The sequence below is a fragment of the Octopus sinensis genome, linkage group LG26 (genome assembly GCF_006345805.1).
Source record: "Octopus sinensis linkage group LG26, ASM634580v1, whole genome shotgun sequence".
Taxonomy (NCBI): domain Eukaryota; kingdom Metazoa; phylum Mollusca; class Cephalopoda; order Octopoda; family Octopodidae; genus Octopus; species Octopus sinensis.
Window position 1 is genome coordinate 758585 of NC_043022.1, and position 23829 is coordinate 782413.

At 39.2% G+C, this 23829-nt stretch overlaps 1 protein-coding gene across 2 annotated transcripts in view; it reads left to right on the top strand.

The window, feature by feature from the left end:
• Positions 1 to 23829, top strand: part of LOC115224846 (G protein-coupled receptor kinase 1) — a 240595-nt gene that overhangs the window by 141305 nt on the left and 75461 nt on the right. For both annotated transcript variants that reach the window (XM_029795790.2, XM_036513549.1), the window contains exon 4: positions 9639 to 9740. In XM_029795790.2, the coding sequence (XP_029651650.1) occupies positions 9639 to 9740 (102 nt within the window). The remainder of the gene's footprint in view (positions 1 to 9638; positions 9741 to 23829) is intronic.

The following is a 23829-nucleotide window of genomic DNA, read 5'->3' on the forward strand; positions in this document are numbered from 1 at the left end:
TTGTATATATAAATATATCTGTATGTGTTTATACATATGTGCATGCGTGTGTATATATATATATATGTATATATATATATTTATCTGGATGTGTGAGTGTGTGTGCTCGTTAACACATCTGCAGGAAGGACATGGACTGGAAGGGAATTCCAAACGAGCAAGACATTCTCAGAAGAAAGGGTTGGGTGGGTGAAGCTAAGTGTGGAGGAGTCAGTATAGCCATAAAAGTGCAATTGTTATACTTACTTTTACTGGAGTAGTAGTAGTGGTGGTGGTAGTAGTAGTAGTAGTAGTGGTGGTGGTGGTGGTAGTAGTTTTTGCTAAAAGCACAAGGCCTGGAATACGTCGATTACATTGGCTTCAATGCTCAGCTGAATACTTCCTTTATTTTGTCAACCCCAAAAGGAAGAAAGGCAGAGTTGACCTCAGTGGGATTTGAACTCAAAGCATAAAGACTTACAAAATGCTGCTAAATACATCATTCAGTATGCTAACGATTCTGCTCACTCACCACTTAATTAATGGTAGTAGTAATAATAATAATAATCCTTTCTACTGGAGGCCCAAGGCCTCAGATTTGTTGGGAGGGGACTAGCTGATTGCATCAACCCCAGCTCTTGACTGGTACCTATCTCATTGATCCTAAAAGGATGAAAGGCAAAGTCAACCTCGGCAGAATTTGAACTCAGAACATAGCAACAGATGAAATACTGCTGAGCATTTCTCCCAGAATGCTAACAATTCTGCCAGCTCACCACCTTAAGAATAATAATGATGATGATGATGATAATCGTGGTTTCAAATTTCAGCTAGTCTTGAGGGGAGGTCAATTACATCGACCCCAGTACTTGACTGATGCTTATTTTATCAACCCTGAAAGAATGAAAGGCAAAGTTGACCTTGGCAGAATTTGAACTCAGAACACAGAGGCCAACAAAATGCCCATTCACACATATTGTTTGCTGTGCTGACTGTTCTGCCAGCTCACCACCTTTAATTAATAACTTCTTACATAGTCAGAACACCAAGAATTTAGGAGAGAGAGTTTGTCAATAAAATCGACCTTACCACTTAACCAGAACATAATGGTGAATTAAAAGGGAAATTAACAATGTGTATGTGCTGGTACTATCTGTTATGACTCTACCACAGTGCAGTCAGCCAATACCCTTCCTACTGTTGCTGCTACTACTCTGCTGTGCCTATTCTCTGTTCATTCCATTGAAAATCAGATCGATGCAGCTATATCTTCCTTCTATATAGAATTTGCTAAAGTGATTACTGTATGTGTGTGTGTATATATATATATTCTTCTTTCAGTCATTTGATTGCAGCTATATTGGAGCACCACCTTCAGTCAGCAAATCGACCCAGGACTTATTCTTTGTAAGCCTACTACTTATTCTATTGGTCTCTTTTGCCAAACTGCTAAGTTACGGGGATGTAAATGCAGCAGCATCGGTTGTCAAGCGATTGTTTGTGGATAAACACAGACTCACAAACATGCATATATGTGTGTGTATGTGTGACGGGCTTCTTTCAGTTCCCGTCTACCAAATCCACTCACAAGGCTTTGGTCAATCTGAGGCTATAGTAGAAGACACTCGTCCAAGGTGTCATGCAGTGGGACTGAACCCAGAACTATGTGGTTGGTAAGCAAACTACTCAATGTGTGTGTGGTTGATAATGTTTACAAGCCTAGTGCTGCTTCTAATTCATTGAATATATATATATATATATATATATATATATATATATATATATATACATACGTATGTGTCATATATTATGACTTCACTTGGGCATAATTATTCTCATAATCTGTAGTGAGAACTCAATATCCATGTTTCAGGGCCAAGCTTTAGGCAAGTACTAAGCATCATAGGAAATTAATAGAAGGACAAGGAAACAGGGATTATGTAACCAACTTCATTAGCTTACAGCTGTTTCTGCCATAAGATACAATGCACTCAGAGCTGAGTGCTTGTTCATCATGTCATAGCTTCCTCTTTCACACATACACACAAGCTTCCTGGTTTAGATGTTTGAGGACTGGGAACATGAAACTTCACTTAGTGATTTATATAAACTCAACTCTGAGTTATATATATCGCCATGATAGATTGTTAGCCACTATACATATTTTTTTTTCTCCTTGTTTCTCTCTTTGTTTTTTTCTCTGTCCCTTTCTGTAGAAGAGCATAGGCTCGAAACGTAAAAGACTTTTTCTGTTTGTTTTGTACACCACCTGTCTTCGTCTTTTGTTTTTTTTCGTAAACTCTCTCTCTCTCTCTCTCTCTATATATATATATATATATATATATATATATATATAGATAGATATATATGTGATTCCTCGGTGTGTGTTTTATTTTTTTCTAAGACTTCTCTGACTTGGGATATGGTGTAATTTCATTAAATTTATTTTTATATTATTGTTGTTGTTGTAAATGATGTTAATTGAAATCTCCATCATTAGATTTTAACCGACTTTCGTTTCGTTGGCCTCCCCTTCAACTGTCCGACTTTCATTTCGTTGGCCTCCCCTTCAACTGTCCGACTTTCGTTTCGTTGGCCCCCCCTTCAACTGTCCGACTTTAGTTTCGTTGGCCTCCCCTTCAACTGTCCGACTTTCGTTTCGTTGGCCTCCCCTTCAACTGTCCGACTTTCGTTTCGTTGGCCTCCCCTTCAACTGTCCGACTTTCGTTTCGTTGGCCTCCCCTTCAACTGTCCGACTTTCGTTTCGTTGGCCTCCCCTTCAACTGTCCAACTTTCGTTTCGTTGGCCTCCCCTTCAACTGTCCGACTTTAGCTTCGTTGGCCTCCCCTTCAACTGTCCGACTTTCGTTTCATTGGCCTCCCCTTCAACTGTCCTCGCTAAATCTCTCCTCTTTGTTTCTGTGCAGTTCATTTCCCAGACACACTTGTTGCTCTTATCTTGACAATTCCAGCTGGAACGAAGAAGGTCAAAAGGAATGAGATATTTTAAGGACTTCCACTCCCTGTTTACTTCGTTTATTTCTGCTCTGGTTTACGACGACAACAACAACGACAATGGCAAAGCTGACCACTAGACAAGGTATTGCCTTGCTCTGCTGATAAAATAGCAAAAGAACTTCCTTTCAGGAAGGGTTTGCTTTATAAACTCATGAATGTAAAACACCCTGACCAGCTTCATAGAGTTTAAACATCGGAATGTGTCGGACCAATCTTCGTTAATAGCGATAATTAATAATTTACCTCTTTGCAGAGGAAATAGTTTTTTTTTCGCATGAATTTCTGAGATTCTTTCGCTTTTATTCTTAAATTTGTTTTTGTCGTTTAGTTGCAGCCATGCTGGAGCACCACCTTTTAATTGAAGAAATCGACCCCAAGACTTATTCTTTGTAAGCCTGGTACTTATTCTCTTGGTCTCTTTTGCCAAAGTGCTAAGTTACAGGGACATAAACACACCAACATCCATTGTCAAGCAATGGTGGTGGAACAAGCACACGCACATTTAATCAACTTAGCCCCTCCCCCAAAACTGCTTGCCTTGTGCCAAAGTTGTGTAGTCCCTGGGTAACTCAAAGACATACCGGCAGTGACCATCATATTAAATTTTTATACACACACACACACACTCATACGAAAGGCTTTTTTTGGATTCTGTCTACCAAATCCACTCACAAGGAGTTGGTCAGCCCGAGGCTGTATTAGAAAACGCATGCCCAAGGTGCCATACAGTGAGACTGAACCCAGAACCTGATAACTTTTGGCGGGGAAATCCATCCGGCTGTGGAAACCACGTCAGAGCTGACACTAGAGCTCACTGCATGCCAGCATGGGAAACGGATGTTAGCCAATGAGTAGTAGTGCTTCGGGGCTTATTTTCTTTTTTCATTCCCCACTCCCCTTTTTTTTTTCCTTTGTTTTTCTAACTACATAAACCAATATGTCCTTCCCTTTTTAAGGTAATAGGATGTGATTCAAGAGTGGTTTGATTGTTATATCTGTTATTGGCGTCACCAACACAAGGCGACCCTTTTTGTGGAAGCACAGGGTGACAAGGTAGGGTGGGTTACACCAGACTTTAAAGTACTCCGACTGGTTCTCACTAGCTGGCACCAGACAAGAAGGGAATCTAATCTAATCTAAGCCTAATCTAATCTCTTATCTAATTTAATCTTATTTAATCTGATTGGATTTGAAACATCTCAAATTAATAAAGTGTTTTATAACGAGTTAACACATCTGCTAGTTTGATTAGGGTCCTGGTTTGAGTGTGTGTGTGTGTATGTGTGTGTGTGTTTCCTACACATGTGTATGTGTTGGTGTTTGCCTGTTTGTGTGTATGTGAATGTGTTAGTCCTTCTATGTGCATTTATATTGGTGTCTGTATGAATTGCTGTGTGTGTGTATGCGTGTGTTGTCATTTCTATGTGTGTTTGTGTGTTTGCATGTGTGTATGCATGTGTTGTCATTGTGTGTGTGTGTAAATGTATGTTGCCTTTTGTTATGTATGTGTGTTGTCATTTGTATGTGTAAATGTGTGTGTTTGTGTTATATATGTGTGTTGTCATTAGAATGTGTGTGTATATGTTGTGTGTGTGTGTTGGAACTTCTATGTGTATATGTATTGGCATCTGCCTAAACTGGTTTACGTGTCTATGTTGGTGTTCTGTGAGTGTGTGTGTGTTGATGACTGCTGTGTGCGTGTGTGTTTTTATCTCTGTTAGTGCTTCTACATGTGTTGGTGTCTGTGTATTTATATGTGTGTGTGTGCGCGTGTGTGTTTGTATGTGTTGTTGTCATCGTGTGTGGTGGGGGAGCTTAACAGCATCAAGAACAAAAGCACACATTGTCACCGAGAGGAAATATTGAGAGTAGCATCTCTTTTCAGTGTCCTTCAAATAATACCGATAATGATGTTGACGACAACACTGTGGATGTCACTGATCTGATGGTGGTGGTGGAATGGGTGGGTGGGTGTGGAGAAGAGAACAGATCAAACTGTCAAACAATGAGACTGATGATGTTGATGCCAGAAATCAGATTACTATTGATCTGTGTGGATTGAACTATTATGTGTGTGTGTGTGTGTGTTCTTTATTTGTGGATTCTATGAATAACCTTCGGTTTCACGCGTTTCATATCACAATCTCTAAATATTCTGCCATGTTCTGTGGATTATTTGAAAATTACAACAGCAAATGCAGGAAACTTAAGGTTTATGTGCAAAATCCACATTTAAAAAGAAAACTGTATTTATCTACCAATGGAGTGTTGGTATATATATTCTCTTATTCTTTTACTTGTTTCTGTCATGTGACTACGGCCATGCTGGAGTACTGCCTTGAAGGGTTTCAGTCAAACAAGTCGACCCCAAGACTTATTTTATATATACATACATATACAGGCTTCTTTCAGTTTCTTATTTCTTCACTACCCATAAGGGGCTACACACAGAGGGGACAAACAAGGACAGACAAACGGATTAAGTCAATTATATCGACCCCAGTGCATAACTGGTATTTATTTAATCGACCCCGAAAGGATGAAAGGCAAAGTCGACCTCAGTGGAATTTGAACTCAGAACCTAACGGCAGACGAAATACCGTAAAGCATTTCGCTCGGTGTGCTAACATTTCTGCCAGTTGGTCGCCTTGTTTCAGTTTCTGTCTACCTTGGTCGGCCCAGGGCTATAGTCGAAGAGATTTGTCCAAAGTGCCATGCAGTGGGACTGAACCTGGAACCATGTGGTTGGGAAGCAAACCTCTTAGCATACAGTCACACCTGTGCCTGTATCAGGAGAAACTGAAACGCCAACGCAGGGACACTTGACTCGACAACTGGTCGTCTACAAACAGAAGCTCAACACACATATATCAAGTGCTATTTTCTTTCACTTGTACACACACACACATGTATGTATGTACGTGTGTGTGTCTATGTTTGTATATGTGTGTGTGATGTGCATCTGCACTGCCACACATGACCTTCACATCCTCAGTGCATGTAACACTGAAAACACCTACACATCTGACTTGGCTCTTATAAAACAAGACCTGTCTAAGCTCAAATTTACTCTCTTTCCTCAGTAGTAACAGTAGTAGTAGTCACTGTGTGCAGTGGTTGCATATCGTGTATGTGTGTAATTCAATGGTTATATGAATGTGTTTGAATCTTCGAAGTATTTGCACATGTCTTGGTGTATTGTGTCCTCCTCTTCTCTACGTGTGTGTGTGTGTGTGTTATAAATATGATGTTTTGTAAGCCGTGCGCTAAAGTATGTCTATGTGCAGACACAGCTGTAGATGCACACTTATTTCTTTATTGCCCACAAGGGGCTCATAAAGTAAGGACAGACGATATGCCACTAAGCATTTCTGTCCGGCTTGCTAACGATTCTACCAGCTCGCTTGCTGTAGATGCCACACTATCACACACATGCGCTCTCACGCATGCATGCACACCAAACTCAAACCAGCAATCATAATTTACGTGTAGACATGCACGACGAAATGCATAAAACTCAAAACACACACACACAAAAGCATATATTCATACATACAAGAATACTCGGTAACACACACACACACACACATCTGTGGAATCCTGCACCAACACTTGTTACATTCCTCTTACACTTTTACTCATTTCAGTCATTTGACTGTGGCCATGCTGGAGCACCACCTTTTAGTTGAACAAATCAACCCCCAGGGCTTATTCTTTTATTTAGTATTTTCATAGTTTATTTCTTTAATCTCATTTTAGTTTATGGTGTACCTTTTACTTGTTTCAGTCATTGGACTGTGGCCATGCTGGGGCATTGGGCACTGCTTTGAAGGGTTTAGTCAAACAAATGGATCTCAGTACTTTTTTTTTCTCTAAGCCTGATACTTCCACCAGAAAGCTCTTTTTGCTGAGCCACTAAGTCACAGAGACATAAACAAAGCAACACTGGTTATCGAGCACAAATACACACACATGCAATTTCCATCTACCAAATTCTCTCACAAGGCATTGATCTCCCCAGGACCATTGTAAAGGACAGACACTTGCCCATGGTGCCAGACAGTGGAACTGAACCTGAGACCACATGGTTACAAAGCGAATTTCTTAGCAAGTTAACATTCATATTGTCTCCATACCTTTTGTACTTTCGGTCAATATAAGAAATATATTAAGGCAGAGAACTGAAGGAATCGTTAACACACCAGGCAAAATGCTTAGCGGTATTTCGTCTGTCACTACGTTCTGAGTTCAAATTCCACTGAGGTTGACTTAGCCTTTCATCCTTTCAGGGTCAATAAATTGAGTACCAGTGAAACACTGGGGTCGATGTAATCAACTTAATCCCTTTGTCTGTCCTTGTTTGTCCTCTCTATGTTTAGCCCCCTGTGAGCTATAAAGAAATGAATATAAGTAATTTATGATTAGTTATAATTATAAAGAGAGGAGTTAAAGACAGGAGATGGAATCAAAGGTTTCGTGTAACAATCCCACAGATCTGATAAGAGAATTATCGTAACAAATCTACTATGGAATATCTATTAAAACAGTTACTATAAGCATTGCTTGACAACCGATGTTGGTGTTTACGTCCCCCGTAACTTAGCGGTTCAACAAAAGGGACTGACAGAATAAGTACTAGGCTTTGAAAGAATAAGTCCTGGGGTCAATTTCTTAGACTAAAACCCTTTAAGATGGTGCTCCCACATGGCCACAGTGAAATGTCTGAAAAATGTAAAAGAATAAAAGAATTAGGCATTTGGTCCTGTTCTCTATCATTCTACTATAAAACGGTTACTATAATGGCTACTATAGTCTCAGGCCGACCAAAGCCTTGTGAGTGGATTCGGTAGACGGAAACTGAAAGAAGCCCATCATGTATATGTATGTATGTATATATATATATATATATATATATATATGTATGTATTTGTGTGTCTGCTTGTTCCCCCCACCGTCACTCGACAACTGATGTTGGTGTGTTTACATTCCCATAACTTAGCAGTTTGGCAAAAAATGACTAATAGAATAAGTACTAGACTTACAAAGAATAAGTCCTGGGGTTGATTTGTTCAAATAAAGGCAGTGCTCCAGCATGGCCGCTGTCAAATGACTGAAAGAAGTAAGAGAATAGGGCATCTATTGTGCATCAATTCCTCTCAGGTGTTCAGTTCTGTTCTGCGTGATTCCTGCCGTTCATTGCCATTAACAATAAGCCTATAGATCTCGAGATATTGATCTCCTGTGCAGCACTTAAAATTCATCTCCGTTTCACAGTTGAACGACCCAGCAGTGTTTGCTGTTGCTTAAATCTATTTGATGGTGTGAAACCTCAGAAACACTCATCTATGGCTGACTGAGCTATTATCTGCTGCAAGATCTGCACTTCAAGCACACACACACACACACACACACTGTATGTCTCTGCTGCACACCACCTGCTCTTAACTCATAAGTTGAAATATGAGGGGGGGAGGCTTTTCCTTTTTTTCTTTTTCTTCCCCTCCTCCACCTTTTTTTTCTTTTTTTTTCTGTGTTTCCGAGCAGAACACTTTATATGAGATTAATAATCGTTTCAGTTTATCAGTCGTTGGGGACAGCAGATCATCAGGAGTGGGGGAAGATGTTATCTATAAAAACCAGATATACTTGCAAGCTTATACACACACGTATATATATATATATATATATATATATATATATATATTGCTTTGCTTAGGCTTTGTGAGGCTAATAGCCTGGTGTAGAACTCAATATGTGCTTCAGATCGGTAACAAGAAAATGAGATAACAAAGCAATAAACAATTCATTAGCTTACAGCTGTTTCTGCTGCCAGATGCAGTGCACTCATAGTTGAGTGCCTGATTAACACTTTATAGCTTCATATAGCTTCAAAGCTTTGTAGCTTTGAGTGGATTTGGTTGACAGAAAGCTGAAAGAAGCCTGTTGTATATGTGTGCGTGTATGTATATGTATGTCTTTGTGTCCGCTTGTCCCCCACAGCCACTTGACAACTGGCGCTGGTTTGTTTACATCCCTGTAGCTCAGCATTTCAGCATATAAGAGACCAACAGTACTAGGCTTTAAAAAAATAATAAGTTCTGGAGTTAAGTCATTCAACTAAAAGTTCTTTGGAGTGGTGCCTCAGCATGGCCACAATCTAATGGCTGAAACAAAAAAAAAGATTAAAAATAAAAAGACTTGAAGGAAAAAAATAAGTCTTGGGGTTTGATTTGTTCAACTAAAAACCCTTCAAGGCTCTACTGTTCAACCGAAAGAAATAATCTTTTATTTCTTTCCGTTGGAGCGTGAGAAAAAGAAGAAAAAAATCTAATTTAGAGAGATTTGGTAAAATATTCCACTTTTCCATTATAAAAGTGATTGTTTGGAGCAGAAGAGAGACGATAAAAGATTCTCAGTTGAAATTCTTCTCCTGGGTGGTTTTTAATTTGAATATAACAAAGAGGTTTTGTATCGGAGAAGCTGAACTGGTACCAAGAGGGTTAAAAGACCATTGATATTACATGCCGATATGTGTGCTGGGCTTTAATGTCGCGATTTCTTTTCTTTTCTTTTTTTTTTTTAACCATTTCATTTCTTTATTGTTGTTAATTCCTTTTTTCTCTCTCTTTCTCTATTTTCTAGATTAAAAAATTTCAGACAATGGATACTGATGAAGACAGGATTAAGCAAGCCAGAGATATTTATGATCAGTTTATTATGAGAGAATTGCTGGCACAATGTCACGTGAGTAGATACCTCCTTTCTTTGATTTTGATTGTCCAAGTTTCTAAATGCACCCTCCCCTCGAGTTCCGTTCCAACTGAGAAGTCATAAGTCAACCTCGTCGTATTTTCGATTTATATTTTTCAACTCTACTTTCATTCAAAAAGGTTTTAAAAATATAAAACATAAAAATTTAATCCATAATTATTGAACATGATGTGGAAAATGCATTTGTGCTCTCTTGTAGTGTAAACAAAAATACAATCTAAAATTAACATAGAAATTAATACAAATGAAATTCCACGTACATAGAATTTAAAAAATTATTCCTGTGAAAAAAGTGCAATTCAAAATAAATTTTTAATCTTCACTCATATTCTTGAGTTGAGGTTTTTTGAAGAACATGGTGATCTTTGTTCAATAGATTTTTCTCTTTCTTTCTTTCTTTTTTTTTTTTGTCATATATCTTATGATCACAATGTACAGCATCTTGAGTGATATGTCCAACCTTTGCAAAGCTTCAAAACTGGCGAGAGCTTTATTCAATTGCAAAAACGAATCAGATAAACCTTTTTGCGGTCATAAGTTGAGGAGATGTAAATACAAACGGTTTTGCTTTTCTTCCTCACTTTAAAGCAACTATTAAACACCATATTTGGTGGCATAAAAGACACTCTGGCATATTAGACACAACACAATTTTAACAGCACATATTTTGCAGAATAACATTTTTGTGCAATAATCTTTTACCTTTCAATTTGCTCTGTGAAATATCAGGCTTATTTCCTAACATTGTTTTGAATTAATCCTGTATTATCTCATAGCTTTGGGGTTTTCATGATCCTTCCTCATCATTTAACATCCGCTTTCCATGCTATCATGGGTTGGCGTATTTGACTGAGGACTGGCAAACCAGATGGCTGCGCCAGTCTCCATTCTGATCTGGCAGTGTTTCTACGGCTGGATGCCCTTCCTAACACCAACCACTCCGAGAGTGTAGTGGGTGCTTTTATGTGCCACCGGCATGAGGGCCAGTCTGGTGGTACTGGCAACGGCCATGCTCAAAATGGTGTTTTTTACATGCCACCTGCACAGGAGTCAGTCCAGCGGCACTAGCAACGACCTTGCTCGTTAGTTTTATAATGACATTGTAGGGTAGGTGTTCTGGCTGGTTTCAACATAAAACAGGTAGGATATCTGACCTGGATATGCCTGGTTTAAATTAATCGTGTGTTTAATCTCATACCGTCAAGATTTTGATGATCTGATTGTTTAACTTTTCATTGACATTGTACGGCTGGCTTGAACATAAAGCAGGTAGAATATTTGGGCCAGGTATGGCCAGTTTATCCTTTTAGCATTTCAACTGGCCATATCCAACCAAAGTGTCCTCTGTTTTATGCTCAAACTAGTCACATCTGGCCTCTCACACCTACTTTGCAATGTCATTCTAAAAATAAACAATCACATCATTGAAATCTCACAGCTACGTGAGTATACATGATTAACTCAAAACAATGTGAATAAATAAACATTACATTTGACAGAGTAATCTGAATGCTAAGGGGTTAAAGTTTACAATATGGGCCCAACTTTGCATTCAGGACTTGGGGTGATTTTTGGAGATTTATACCCATTAAATACAGCAAGAGTTTTAGGAGTATATGTAAGCAGACAGGACTGAATTGTTTAGAAGTCCACTTTACAATTAGTCAAACCCAGCTTTGACCTAACTGTGGTGGACCATGTAGGGCAATTTTCACTGTGACCGATTCAGCCCAACTCCTTAGAAGTAGAACTTGGCATGTGGTGACTGAAAAGGTCAGTCGTATTGACTGTACCTCTATAATACAAGATAGATTGTATAATATAAGGTAGTCGTCTGTACATCTGTTTCAAAAAACCAGTCTTGTCACACCTTATGCAGAATTAGTCAGAATTGACATAACGAGTACAAATACCTTTTGGAATACTCAACCACCTATGTTATTGTAATTCAGTGAACTTTTAGTTGTTTTGATTGAACTGGAGTGTTGTCTTAGGGGTCATCACTGGTTAACAAAAACCATGTTGTTAGTGTCTCCCATAAATGTTCATGTTTTTAGGACTTGACCCCTTGCCCAGTTCATCACCACCATCACCTGACTGTTTGGGGCCTTGCAGTAGAAACCTCTACATTGAAAGTAATAAGGCCAAATCTCTGGTTTAAGATTAACAACCTCTTTTCACCCCACCCTCACCTTCTTCCCATCAGAATAGGAAGCCTTTAAAAAGGGTTTCAAGTGCAGCCCCTTTTTTGTTGAGCCTATTTTTAAAAAAATATGCTGAAGTGAAAGATTTTTGTCTTTGTTCTCTTTCCAAGAGAATAACTTACATTATGAGTTCAAATTCCACCGAGGTCAACTTCACCTTTAATCCTTTCAAGGTCTATGAAATAAGTACCAGTTGTGCACTGGGGTCAATGTAATTGACTAACCCACTTCCCTAAAAAAATTTTTTTTTAGTTTAGGCTTTGTGCCTATAGTAGAAAGGATTGTTATTATTAGTAGTAGTAGTAGTGGGAGGAGGAGGAGGAAGAGCGGTTGTGGTAGTAGTAGTAGTAGTAAATTAGCCCAGGTTAGCCCCTAACATTGATCAGACCAATGGTCAAATCTGTTTCAGGGTACCATGCCCATCCTGTAGTTTTCTTTTCAACCCTATTTCTACATTATCCTGTGTGCTCCCCATGGGTCGTATTTTCTCTTAAGAGTGAGATAGAAGATGGAGTGTGGTGGTGGAGAGGGGTGATTTGGCTGCTATTTCTAGAAGTTTGACTGCCTGCATGGAAGTTTTCCTGTTGGTTCAGCATGTTTGTTTTGTAGTTGCTGTTGTTGTTTACCCCCAGGTCGGTCTTGATCAGACAGACCTATCTATGGTCAAAAGGACATTCCATATATGACCATCCCATTCTTTTTTACATACACAGTGTATCTAGGATCTCAATATCTATTGTTCCTTTTTTTTTTAAGACTGTGCATTGGTAGGGGAGTGTGTTTGAGAAAGATAATTTGGTTACTATTTTTAGCAGGCAGGTCAAGCAATGTTTTGAGTAGGGGTCATTCCTTTGTAAACTTGATCCCTCGGTCATCACCACCACCACCACCACCACTGCCACAACATTCCTCTCTCTCTCCCCCTCCTTCACTCTCTCTCTCTCTCTCTCTCTCTCTCTCTCTCTCTCTCTCTCTATATATATATATATATATATATATATATTATATATATATATATATATATATATATATATATACATACATACATACACACACAAACCCTGCCGTTCAACCATCACCACCATTTCCAGTCGGAAATAATAGAAAAATATATTTGATAAATTGTATCATAAGAGTTGGTATTTTTACATTAAATTTATTGCAGATAATAACATTTTTTTTCTGTCAAATGAAATTGGCAATGAATTATGATTTAATAATATTTATTTTCCTAACTTCCTCCTTCTCCCCCCCCTCTCCTCCCTCTCTCCCTCATGCAGAGCCACCGGCACCACCACTCATCACCTTCAGACAGCTGTTTCATCAGGAGTCTAATTTATGATGGTTTGCCACAGGGGTTACGCAAAGCCAAGATGAAAGACGGCTTAGATATCTATCTTCTTTGTCAGAGTCTTGAAATTTCCGTAGCAGCAAAATACGTTTCAATAAGCGATGTGATTCATGGCGAACTTTCCTCCCCACCAAAACGGAATTTAGTGACTTGCAGTCAGATGTCGTATGTTTCTCAGACTGGAATCTGTTTAAAAATGTGGCACACACAGTTACTGTGGACCAGGGGAGAGGGGAAAGAAATAGCAGGGTTGTAGGTAAAGTTGATTGATTGTTTTTGAAGAAGAAACGTTTTTCATGCACTTTTGAGAGGATAGTGTGGTAGATGTGTGTATTGAGTGTGCAAAAATGTAGCCTTCTCACCAACAGAACAAGCAGCCATCCTGTTTTGGTTTTTGTCATGTCCCGGCAGCTAATGTTTGAGTTTCTCAGTTCTTATCAAGAAGACAACATCCACTTTGAAAGTAGATAAGTGCATAGCTGTGGGTTTGTCTTGGCAAATAGACAGTATTTTGGTTCTTATGATAAGAGAGGGAAAGAAAGAGACGGAGGGGAGAGAGAGAGAGCGGGAGCTGAGAGCCGTGTAATTTGACTGCTACAGAGGGCAGGCTATTTTATTTTCAAGCAAATCTGTCATAACAGATACAAAACTTGAATTTGTGTTTGTTAGGAAACCAAAAGCCACCAGGGTTATTTTAATTATGCCAGGGTTTCTCTCTAAACTAGATTTTGCTAATGAAGAGATTTGGGGCAAAGAGATAGTAGTGTAGGCCTAACAACAACAACAACTTCAGGACACGTAGTAATAATAATAATAATAATAATAATAATGTTCATCTTGTGAAATAACTAACATGTTAAGAACACCATAGTGACTATGGAACACTGCTCTAAACATCATCACTACTCTCTCACTGGCTTCAGTCACTGGATGGTGGCCATGCTGGGGCACCACTTTGGAGAGTTTTTAGTCTATCGTAGTGAAGGCACATGGCTTAAATGGTTAGAGTATTTGGCTAATGATCATGAGGTGGTGAGTTCAATTCCTGGCAATACATTGTGGAGTGTTCAGCCACTTGCATGCTAATTTCACGAGCAGGCTGTTCCATGGATCGGATCAGCTGGAACACTCACCATCATAACTGACAGTACCAGCTGGTCAATCGTATCCATCCACCCATCTTCTCTGCCCACTATACCTGGGTGAGTTATTGGGGTAGAGTCCTCAAGCACCTCCTCAATACGGTCCTATTAGAAGCAACAGTCATTACACTTTCTAGATGGATTCCCAAGCATGACCAACTCAGACTATGGACATCATCCAACCATCTCATTCTTGTTCTATCACTAGGTCTCCTGCCAGGTGTTGGGGTAGAATCCTTAGGCACTTCCTTCATGGGATCCTATCATAAGCATCCATCATTACACTTTCTGGCTGGATTCCCAAGCATGACCAACTCAGACTATGGATATCATCCAACTATCTCATTCTTGGTCTCCCCTTAGGTCTGCTGCTGAAAGGTCTACCCCTAGGTCACCTTCTTGGCTTGGCTTGAAGAATCAGTCTTGCAATTCTTTCCTGTAACATTCTAACCACATATCCATAATACCAGAGCTGTGACCTCTCAATGCAGAGAAGCAGCAGCTCAGCCTGAAGAGATTCCCTGATCTCCAAGACATGCACCCTGTCAAATAATGTTACTCTAGGAATCCTTCAGAGAACCCCCATTTCGACCACTTCTACTCTGGTAATCAGTTATTTACTAGATCAAGAATTTCTTGGCATTCCTTACACCCATCTTCCATTCTTCTCTGTCATCCAGGACAGTTCTTAAATCTCTTGGACAGTATGTCCAGTGTCCTTTAGCCATTGGTTGACGTAGTTTCTCACGGCTCTACTTCTTCTACATTTACCAGAAGAAGGTTGCCACACGAGTTTCAGCCCCTGATTTTTTCCCTTGTTGCACCAGCAGTGACCAGTTAATCCCTGCCTGTGCTTCCATATTGTCTCTGTGATATACGTGATGTCTTGGTCTGGTTGTTTGTTAGTCATGCGATGACCCAGGTCCAGAAAAGAATCTTATCTATCAAGATCAAGGCTAATAAAATGAACCATCAGTCAAGCACTGGAGGAGGGGGGGATTCATTTGGGTCAACTCATCCCTCCCCTCAAAATTACTGACCTTGTGCCCTAAATTAGATTTATTTATGGACGTGATAAAGTTATTGTTTTGATGTAAACTGACACAACTCGAAACTGGTTTACATTGATAGACACAAACACAAATTCACACATACCATGCATTATTCTGGATATGCTCTCGCAATCAAATACCGTATTTTAATGTGTATAAGAAACCCCCTAATTTGGGGGGCTTAAAATTTGGAAAAAAAGGTTTTGTAAGGAACTATAATACTATCACAAAGTGACGAAAATATTTTGACAAATTAAATTTAAATGTTGAAGTGAATCTAACGGTTTTTGTGTTTCATAAATGGCTTATAAACACCTTCCACGCTGCAATTGTTTTCGTTCCAGCACACAATCTTAGATCAAGTTACTCGCTATGCAAGTACATCTCCGTAATATAATACTATCCATGTATAAGAAACTCCCATATTTTTTAACCTAATTTTGGACAAAAAGTGGTTCCTTATACATGTTAAAATACAGTAATTTGAGAATGAAACAAAATGAGCAACACGATCGCAGAATACTGGAAACACAAGTTCTGCTCAGCCAAACATGTCACATGGTTCATAGACAACAGGTGGACTTGTGCAGTTGCCAAGTGATATCCAAGAGGTCAGAAGGTCTCCATAACAATGTGAAGATTATTTAGATAAATGATTTGGGAGAAGACAGAAATTAATACTGCGATCAAAAAAGAATTCTTTATTTTTTTTTATAGAAGAGATATTTTTTTTAACCACTGCAAAAGACTTCTTCAGTCTCCTGAGATTTTGGTGAATTTTTCCATTATTTGTTACTGTAAGAACTGCATCATGTATAGCTGTTGGTAGGGCTACATGTGCAAGAAATGTTGTGAGTAAATAGATCTGTTTTGTGCAGTAGAACGACGGACTTGTTTTATTCTGTAATTGAGATAGGGAGATCTATTGCCTGTCACTGCAATTGCCACTTGCAGATGGAAGCTGTAATCATATATGGGTGGATTGACAGGTCAAAGTATTTCTCCATGTCAAGGTCAAACATGACCAACATACACAAACACAATATTGTAATTCCTTGCATAAAAGAAAAATAATAATAATAATGATAATCCTTTCTACAAAAGGCACAAGGCCTGAAATATGGGGGAGGGGGCTGATTGAATACATTGACCCCCAGTGTTTCACTGGAAGTTATTTTATCAACCCCAGAAGGATAAAAGGCAATTTTGACCTTGATGGAATTTGAACTCGGAATGTAAAGACAGATGAATTGCTGCTAAGCATTTTGCCCAGCGTGCTAATGATTCTGCCAGCTCATCGTCTTTAATAACAGCAATAATAATCATAATAATTATGACTTTGGCACAAGGCCAGCAATTAGGGGAGAGAGTAAGTTGATTACATCAACCCCAGTGCTCAACTGGTTTTCATTTTATCAACTCCAAAAGGACAAAAGGCAAAGTTTACCTTGGCAGTATTTGAACTCGGATCATAAAGATGGACAAAATACCCCTAAGCATTTTGTCTGGTGTGCTAAATGACCCTGTAATGATAATTCCTTCCACAATAGGCACAAGGCTTGGAATTTGGCAAGAGGAACTAGTCAATTACATTGACCCCCAAAAGAATGACAGACTAAGCTAATCTCAGTGGAATTTGAACTCAAAACATAAGGATTCAGAAGAAATGCTGCTAAGCACTTTGTTTGGCTTGGTAATATAATCGTGATAATAATAAACCTTTGTACTAAAGGCACAGGGCCTGAAATTTTGGAGGAGGGGGCCTAGTCAATTACATTGACCCCAGTGTTTGACTGGTACTTAATTCATTGACCCCCCAAAAGGATGAAAGGCAAAATCGACCTTGGTGCCATTTGAACTCAGAACATCAAAACAGACAAAATGCCGCTAAGCATTTTGCTCAGCGTGCTAATGATTCTGCCAGCTCACCGCCTTAACAATAATAATAAGGGCTTCTGGTTTAGATACAAGGTCAGCAATTTTGAGGCGATTGGGAAGGGGACCCCAGTACATAACTGGTACTTTATTCTATTGACCTTGAAAAGATGAAAGGCAAAATTGTCCTTGACAGGATTTGTTCTCAAAATGTAAAGCTTTAGAAAAAAGGCATTTTTTCCCCAACACTTGATTCACCCCCAGCCCACCTCACTACCCCATATGATAATAATAATAATAATAATAATAATAATAATAATAATAATGGTAATGATAATAAAGAATGGATTGCCGAATTGGTAGAGTGCCAAACAGTGTACTGTGTAGTATTTAGTTTGGTCCCTTTATGTTCTCCTCTGTATGTGTGTGTAATGTTCTGTCTATTCAAATCCTTATTTACAGTGTGTATATAAAAATATAAAAATGTGTGTGTAGAGAGATCTATTTCAATGGAAGTGTCTGTTTGCTTGTTTAGCTTAAGTTGCACTCTTGTTTATAATCCATGGCTACATGTATCATATTCTTTAAATGGTGTTGTTTGTATGTGTTTGTGTGTGTGTACGTGCATGCGTGTATGTGTGTGTATATACACATATGTATATAGGAGTATATGTAAATATGTGTGCATTTTTGAATTTGTAAAAATACAAATATGTGTGTGTAAATGTATATCTTTCAGTATGCGTGTATATGTAGTCATGCATGTGTATATATGTACCTATATATGAATATCTGTGCATGTGTGTGTATATATGTGTGTGTGTGTGTATATATATATAGTACCGCCAGACTGGCCCTCATGCTGGTGGAATGTAAAAACACCCACTACACTCTCGGAGTGGTTGGCGTTAGGAAGGGCATCCAGCTGTAGAAACTCTACCAGATCAGATTGGAGCCTGGTGCTGAAGCAACCATCTGGTTCGCCAGTCATATATAGATAGATAGATAGATAGATACAAACACACACACAAATATGTATGCATTTATGTATATGTATGCGTGTGTATGATGTTAAGTATATGTGTGTGTGTATGATGTTTTGTTTAAGCATAACAATACTGATGACCAAGGGTCAGCTCAATACACATAGGCTTCAGAATAAGACATTAGTGAAGTCAGAGCACAATATGGTATTAAATAAATGACAAGGGAACAGGAATTGCACAATCAATTTCATTGGCTTACAGCTGTTTCTGCTATAAGATACATTGCACTTGGAACTGAAACAGCTGTAAGCCGATGAAATTAATTACACAATTCCTGTTCCCTTGTCATTTATTTAATGAAATATATACGTCACATAATCAACTAGACTATCAGATACATTACTGTACATTACTGGTCACAATGCACTTTGCATCGTTTTAGCTTTTGATTGCTGCCACCCCACTGGCTGGGCAAGCTGGCCAATGTTGCCCCCGATCATAAGGCCATTCTATCACAGGGTAAGCCATTTACAGCTGAGTGGACTGGACCAACATGAAATGGAGTGTTTTGCTCCAGAACACAATGTGCAGCTAGTCTGAAATTTGAAACCATGATCTCGGGATTGCCAGTGCAACATACCTGGATGCTAGGCCATTCAACACATTTATTAAATGTTACATGTATGATTTAAAACTGTTTGATTCAGTTCTGTGCTACTTCAAGTTTCACAGGGCCCAGGCAGGAGCCCGACTCCTTCAGGCCCCTTGAATGCCAAATGGAGAGATCCAGGAAATGCAAGATGGCTACCAGAAGGTAGCTAGAGAGAGCAGCACAGAACTGAACCAAACTTTTTAAAAATGTGTGTGCGTGTGTATTCTTTTACTTGTTTCATTCATTTGACTGCAGCCATGCTGGAGCACTGCCTTTAGTCAAACAAACTCATCCCAGGACTTAGTCTTTTTAAGCCTAGTATTTTTTCTATCGGTCCCTTTTGCCAAACTGCTAAGTTGCTGTAATGTAAACACACCAACATCAGTTGTCATGTGATGGTGGGGGAACAAGCATATGCATAAACATATATGTATATATGACGGGCTTCTTTCAGTTTCCATCTACCAAATCTACTCACAAGGCTATAGTAGAAGACATTTGCCCAAGGTGCTACACAGTGGGGCTGAACCCCCAGAACCATGTGGTTAGGGAGCAAGCTTCTTACCACAAAGCCAGAGTGACTCAAAGTCTGAGAGTTTCATGCATTGGTGTATGTGTGTGCATGTGTACACTCACATATGCATTTTTCCATGCTGGCATGTGTTGGACAGGTCTCACTGTCTTGGCAGTCTCCACAGTTCCTGTCTTCTAACACTCACATCCAAACAAAAGCATGCTGTGTGTGGCTTGCAGCATGGTGTGTGTGTGTGTGCACTTTATTGCACCACCAACACTGCACCTTTTCACGTACTAATTAAGACAATCTCGAAATTAAGATAAGTTATGAAGCAAATCGAAATAGTTTCAAAGCAATTTCAAATAATCTCTAAACAAAGTGTGTAATAAATTAGCGTTTAATTTCCATTGACAATATTTCTTTTAAAAGTTATCTAAAAACAGAAGCAAACATCTTTCATGGATTTATGGATCTCAATTGTTTTTCAAAATTCAGACTACTTACTTTGGCTATAAATGCACTTGTGTGTATGATTAACAAAAATTACACACACACACACACATATATATGTATATGCCATACACACACACACTCGTACACATGTATCTACATCAAATTTGATAAGTGCCAATACACCAAACTCTCGTCCCTTGAGTCACTGAAAGATTGGCGTATTTTAGGAATATTCCTGTTCAAGTATCATGATAGCATGAAACTGTTAGTAGCTCTTTCAGTTGTCTATTTAAAGTGATATATATACGTATGTATGTATGTGTCTATATGTATATATATATGTGTATGTATTTGTATGTGTGTATGTATGTATATATATATATACACACACACACACACATGTTTTGGGTTGTATTTTTCTTGTTTGCATCACCAAATATATACATACATACATATATACATACATATATATATAATGAAGATAATTAAAATCACCTCATAAAATCTACAAACATACACAGTTACATACACATGTACAAGCTTCACAAGTGCAGGCCAATAAATCCATCAGCACCTCCCTTTCCTGATTAAAACAACAACAAAAAACACTTCACAGATGGTAAAAAGTAGACATCTCACCAACACCCACCCACCCCCACCCCCACCCTCCTATCTCTGGTGGGAGTTTTATGAGGGTAAATGACTTCCTGTAAGCATTCCAGGAGTATCACTTTTCAGCCATTACTCTATGTTTGGAAACAAAGCTGCCAAGATTAAGTTGGATGAGGGCTGATGAGGTTTCAACTCCCTCGCCAGACTCTGGTGTTGCTGTGTACTAAGATGCTTGCTTCCCGACCACGTGGTACCTTGGCCAAGTATCTTCTACTGACGCCCACCCTGCGGGCGTGGTCCCATGGATTTTTCAAAGAGACCGCACAAGGTTAGAAGGTAATACAATTCCAGGAAAAAAGGGGGTAATAACATTATTTAGGAGAACGCACTTCTTTTCTTGAGGAGAGTGGGGGGGGGCATATGCCCCTCAGCTCTCACTCCTCCCCTCTTGAGTCCACACCTGTCCTGAGCCAGCCAAAACTTTGTGGGTGGATTTGGTAGATGGAAACTGAAAGAAGCCTGTCATATATGTTGTGTGTGTAGGTGTCTGTCTTTGTGTTTGTCCACCACCACCACACAACTGCTCTCAGTCATCCCCATAACTTAGCAAAAAGAGACTGATAAAATAAGTGCCAGGTTTTTTATATATGTGTGTGTGTGTGTGTGTGTATGGAGGCGCAATGGCCCAGTGGTTAGGGCAGTAGACTCACGGTCAGGGGATCGCAGTTTTGATTCCCAGAACGGGCGTTGTTTGTGTTTATTGAGCGAAAACACCTAAAGTTCCATGAGGCTCCAGCAGGGGGTGGTGGTGACCTCTGTTGTAGTCTTTCGCCACAACTTTCTCTCACTCTCTCTTCTTGTTTCTTCAGTAACGCTACGATGGACTGGCATCCCGTCCAGCTGGGGGGGAACACATACGCCACAGAAACCGGGCCCATGAGCCTGACTAAGCTTGGAAAGGGGCGACCAAAGAGAAATAGATATATATAAATGAGTACTGGGGTTGATTTGTTCAACTAAATCAGTGGGTTCTCAACCAGGGTCTATATAAGATTTTGTGGGGTCCACACAGTGAAATACTAAATTGGGGATCTACAATAGCTCTTTAAGGGCCCTTGAAAAAGTTTTGTTTTAAATGTATGTATTGGTATGTATTGCAAGAAACAGTTAAGTTTCTTTCTCTAACATGTTACAAAGTTCAACCATCACAAGTTAAGTAGAGGCACGTGGCTTAGTGGTTAGGGTGTGGAACTCATGATTGTAGGATTGTGGTTTCAGTTTCTGGACCTGGCAACACATTGTGTTCTTGAGCAAGACACTTCCATTTCATCTTGCTCCAGTGTCCCAGCCAGGTGGGAAATTTATATGCCATGTCAACCAAGAAACCGGCCTAAATTCAGCTGAATGCAACCAGTGACTCTCTCTCGCTTCTCTCTCCCTCCTCCTTCTACCACCAAAGAACTAACCTTTTAATTATGGAAATATTAATTACCCTGTAAAGACCCATAGCTCAGTGGGTAGAGTGTCAAGCTTACAAGCGTGAGGTTGCAAGTTCGATTCCCGGACCTGGCCTTGTGTTGTGTTCTTGAGCAAGACACTTTATTCCACGTTGCTCCAGTTCAATCAGCTGTAGAAATGAGTTGTGACATCACTGGTGCCAAGCTGTATTGCCCCTTTGCCTTTCCCTTGGATAACCTCAGTGGCGTGAAGATGGGAGTCTGGTATGCATGGGTGACTGCTGCTCTTGCATAAACAACCTTGCCCAGACTTATGCCTTCAAGGGGAACTTCCTAGGTGCAATCACATGGTCATTTGTGACCAACAAGTTATTTATCTGTTTTGACGTCTACAGAAATCTGTCTGGTTTTATTATAACGAGATGATGTGATTAGCTGTGGAAATACAGCCAAATTCTTAGTTGTGGAGCTTGTACAGGGTGTTTAGACAAGTTTTTGTGATGTAACATCTGCTGTTACAGTGTCTGAGATGTGGTATTATATGTAACGTTGGCTACTGTTACAGTGTTTGTGGTGTAACATGTCACAGATTATCAGCGATAGGCCCCCATGCCGGTGGCACATAAAAGCACCCACTACACTCTCGGAGTGGTTGGCGTTAGGAAGGGCATCCAGCTGTAGAAACTCTGCCAGATCAAGATTGAGGCCTGGTGCAGCCATCTGGTTCACCAGCCCTCAGTCAATTGTCCAACCCATGCTAGCATGGAAAGCAGACGTTAAACGATGATGATGTGTGTCTGTGTTTGTTGCCCTCCTACTTCACACCTGGTGTTGGTTTGTTTACCACCTCATAACTTAACAGTTCAACTAAAGAGACCAATTAAATAAGCACCATACTTAAAAACAAGTACAAGGGTTGGGCTTTTCTACTTAAACCCTTCAAGGAGGTGCCCCAGCATGGCCGTGGTCCAATAACTGAAACAAGTGTAAAGATAAATGATAAAAGATCTGTAAACAATGATGGAAGGTAGTCTCAGCCTTGAATAAAGAAATATGCTCTACTCCATGTATTGAGTACTTTGTCTACTTGTTAGTCAATCTAAACTCAAAATAAAACACCAATAAAATGCTTACCTTGTCTACCAAATCTGAAGAGATTCAAGTTTTACATCCTTCTTTGAAAATCTTTATCTGTTGGCCACGAGTATTCTTAGCCTGTTGCTGTACTAATGGACACATTTGTCTCTCTCTCTCTCTCTCTTTATAGTCAAGGACACCATTGTTTCTCTCTCTCACACACACAAAAACGCACATTCACAGATAAACACGTACATATATACATACATAGATATACACACTCACATATATGTATTCATACATAAGTTATTTTTATTAATAACCAGCTGAAGTTAGAATGACTCTCGGCCCTTGAGCCACTCTAACTTATTATGCTGATTAATATTTTTTTAAATAAACACACACACACACACATATATATATATATACTCGTGTTTTGAGTCCTTTCCTGTTTGCATCACCAAATCCACACACATCAGTGTTTTGTGGTTGATTCAGAATAAATAAATTAAGCTGATAACCATTTTCATTCTAAATTCCTTTTACATTTTTCTTTTTTTTTTCTTTTTAGATTCTATATCTTTTGTCTTTTCTTGCAAAATTCATTGAATCTTAACTTTTTTCTTTCTTTTTTTTTTCGACATAGAAAAGCTTTCTTTTCTTTCTAAATCTATTCTTTTTCTC